This window comes from Melitaea cinxia, chromosome 26, assembly GCF_905220565.1.
Source record: "Melitaea cinxia chromosome 26, ilMelCinx1.1, whole genome shotgun sequence".
Lineage (NCBI taxonomy): Eukaryota > Metazoa > Arthropoda > Insecta > Lepidoptera > Nymphalidae > Melitaea > Melitaea cinxia.
Window position 1 is genome coordinate 10,146,731 of NC_059419.1, and position 3,552 is coordinate 10,150,282.

Genomic DNA, 3,552 nt, shown 5'->3' on the forward strand with positions numbered 1-3,552 from the left:
AAACAATTACTGTTTAAGGCGTAGATTCAGGAAGGTACTCGCGATTTGAGTAAGTACTAAGTATAGTTAGGAAAACAGGGCCTGTACAGTAGGCAAGGACACCCGTGAACTACAGAGTACAGAACTACAGATATTTAGAAATTAAATTATGTCCCGGTACTTTTCATAGTAACACGAATTTTTAAAACAGATCAAATCATCAAAATATTATTTATTCGTAGCAATCAGTCTATTTGTATTACTTCTTATTACAAAATAATTGGCAACTCCATTTTTAGTATGTCAAATAATTTAATAATAACTCAACAAATATTCTTTGCTTCAATAAAGTTAACTTCAGTTCGAATCCGGAAATAAAGTTAACTGGCTAAATAATAATTAACTTTTTTACTACAACATTGCGTCACAGAGTACTAATCGAGTTCAATAGATAATAATACATAATATATTAATTATATCAACTATCACAGTCATTTTTATTGCGAAATATGTTGCAATTGCAATAGTGTTTAAGAATCAGTAATAGCAAGTAAATAGTAGCTGTTAAAGATATTACCTGTATTTTTAATTGAATTTTAAATAAAATGAGTGCTAAAGTGGCTGTAGTAACAGGAGCTAATAAAGGAATAGGTTTTGCGATAGTTCGCGGTCTCTGCAAACGTTTCGACGGAGTTGTTTATTTAACATCGCGAGATGAAAAACGCGGAAATGATGCAGTTGCAGCTCTCAAAAATGAAGGGCTGCAACCGAAATATCACCAACTGGACATCACAAGCACTCAAAGCTTACAAGTATTTCACGACTATATCAAGGAGAAGTATGGTTACATTGATGTTTTAGTGAATAACGCAGCAATCGCGTTTAAAAATAACGCCCCAGAGCCGGCAGGAGTTCAGGCGGAGGAAACATTGCGAGTTAATTATTTCTCTGTTCTTTCTACATGTGACATTCTGTTTCCTCTACTTCGAAATGGCGCAAGAGTGGTAAATGTTTCTAGTTCGGCAGGTCATTTGAGCTGCATACCTAGCGAGAAACTCAGAGAAAAATTTCAAGACCCCAAGTTGACTATACCGGAGCTGTCAGACTTAATGCGTCAATATACAGAAGCAGCTAAACAAGGAACTCAGGCAGCGGAATGGGGAAACTCATCATATGTTGTCTCTAAAGTTGGATTAACAGCTTTGACAATGATACAACAGAGACTGCTCAATGACAGAGGTAATCCGTAAAACGCTTCAGCCTGTAATATCTCACTACTGGGCATAGGCCTCTTTCCCCATGTAAGAGAAGGATCAGAGCTTAATCCACCATGCTGCTCCAATGCGAGTTGGCGGATATATTTATACTACGAGTAACGATCGCTATCAGGTGTACATGATAACAACCAGGACCGACGGCTCAACGTGCTCTCCGAGTAGCCATGCGAAGTTTATATCACTGAAAAGAAAAGAGAGATATATATCATTTTGATCTTAGGATATATATCACTCATTTAGCTCTTCAGCTCATTTAGCTCAGTGAAATAATTTTATAAAGCAACCAAAATGCAAATATCACTCATTTAGCTCTTCAGCTCATTTAGCTCAGTGAAATAATTTTATAAAGCAACCAAAATGCAACCTTATGTGGTTGGAAAAAAATACTTTTTCGCTTGTTCAAAGCAAGACGATTGAGTCTATGACCTTGTGAAATATGAATCGAAAAGATACAGAGCCATAACTAACTATCTCTCTCTTTCGCATGATAAACGCCATCGTCCGATCGAGTGGCTCACTAGCTCAGTCTCGTTTACTCCCGCTCAGTACGTCAGTCTCTCGAAAATGAATCATAAGACTAGTGAGCTGGAGATATATTTGAAACGTAAGTGAGCTGATGAGAGATTAGCTCACTTGAAAAGATATGTTTCATTTGTATCACTCACTCATGAGTTACACAAGTCTATCTCCGAGACACGGTGGGGAGACCCACAAGGACTGCACAAACACCCAGACCACGGCAAACACCTGCCAATACAAATGTTTGTCATGAGCGGGGATCGAACCCACAACCGCCAACGCAACAGGTAAAATCCATGGCTGTAATGTTGCGCCAACGCGACGTCTAGGTAATCAGTAACACATTTCATCTTATGTTATATAAGAGACAATATGGATATATAAATAGATAAGAGATAAATTGTTAGCTTCTTTTTAAACATTGCTGAAGTATATTAATGAATTTATTTTTTTATTTTTGAACTTAAGAAACTTAAGATAGGTATAAGATATAATTCAATCTTCTAGAACCTTCATTTATTGTTTCGACTTTACATTACAGTCATATCTGTAAAATATTTCTGACCCACAGTGGACCATGACGATTTAAGTTCCAACAAATCTCATGCCTTTGACCTCTATTAACATCTTTTGTAGTTGTCACAGTATAATTACTGTATTGATGAGGGGAAAGGCCAGTAGGGTAAGCTAATTGGATGTTGTGGCAGGTTCATGTCTACACATTGCTGTTACAATTTGTATTCGATTTAATGTGAGGGAGCCATTAAGTGTGTCTCTCAAGACCACAGTAAGAAATATCGTGCTCAAAATTTACAGCAGCCAGTCTGGGAAAGTATATAAAAGAATACTGCTATAAGGTAGTGTTGTGTTCCTATAGTTAGTAAGGTAGCCAGAGCTGTGGGGGAGGGTCATAGATTAGGTCGACAACATGCTTGCAATGCTCCTGGTGTTGCAGACATCCAGAAGATACAGTATCTGCTTACCATCAAGCAGACGTAAGAAGACATTAAGCAGAAGTGTGTAAAAATCATTCTTTGACTAACGTAAGCAGAGCAGTGCAAATTGATTTATTTCACTCTGTTTCAATTTACCAATTTATAAATATATAAAATATTTAATAATAAGAACGACCTTTTATTTTTAGATATCAAAGTTAACGCGGTACACCCTGGTTATGTGGACACTGATATGACATCTCATAAGGGTCCCTTATCAATAGACGAGGGCGCTCAGGCTCCATTGTTCTTAGCGTTGGATGCTCCCGACTCTGTCAAAGGGCAATATGTCTGGTATGACAAAAGGATCGTCAGCTGGTCAGGAAAAAAACCGTAACAGAAGTATTAAGCTATTTATTTCTGTATATTATGTTCACTGTCCACAAAAGTAATCTAGATAAAAATATTTTATAAACAATAAAGCTTATATTATTAATTATGTGTTTCAATTATTTGTAAGAAACCTATGTACACCATTTCTTAATCAATTGTACAGCATCAAAGTAATAAAATAAAATATAGCATTTTTTTTTTTTTAATAAATGCTATAAATGCCAGGACTGCAGGAATTACCGTGGTATAAGCCTCCTCAGCGTTGTCGGTAAATTTTATGCAAAAGTGTTGATTGAGAGGGTTTGTGAATGAAACAGACCATAAAGTATGGGATGCACAAGCGGGATTTAGAAAGGGAATGGGATGTACGGATCAGATCTTTTCTTTGCGGTGCATAACCGAAAAGTATTTGGCCAAAAACAAAAAGTCTATTGCGTGTTCGTGGATTT

The 3,552-nt window shown here is 36.6% G+C and overlaps 1 protein-coding gene across 1 annotated transcript; it reads left to right on the top strand.

The window, feature by feature from the left end:
* Nucleotides 1-441: 441 nt before the first annotated feature.
* LOC123666606 (carbonyl reductase [NADPH] 1-like) lies at nucleotides 442-3,206 on the top strand. Its single transcript, XM_045600703.1, has 2 exons — nucleotides 442-1,218; nucleotides 2,920-3,206. The coding sequence occupies exons 1-2, from the start codon at nucleotides 585-587 to the stop codon at nucleotides 3,105-3,107; spliced, it is 822 nt and encodes a 273-aa protein (XP_045456659.1). The 5' UTR covers nucleotides 442-584; the 3' UTR covers nucleotides 3,108-3,206.
* The last annotated feature ends 346 nt before the right edge of the window (nucleotides 3,207-3,552 follow it).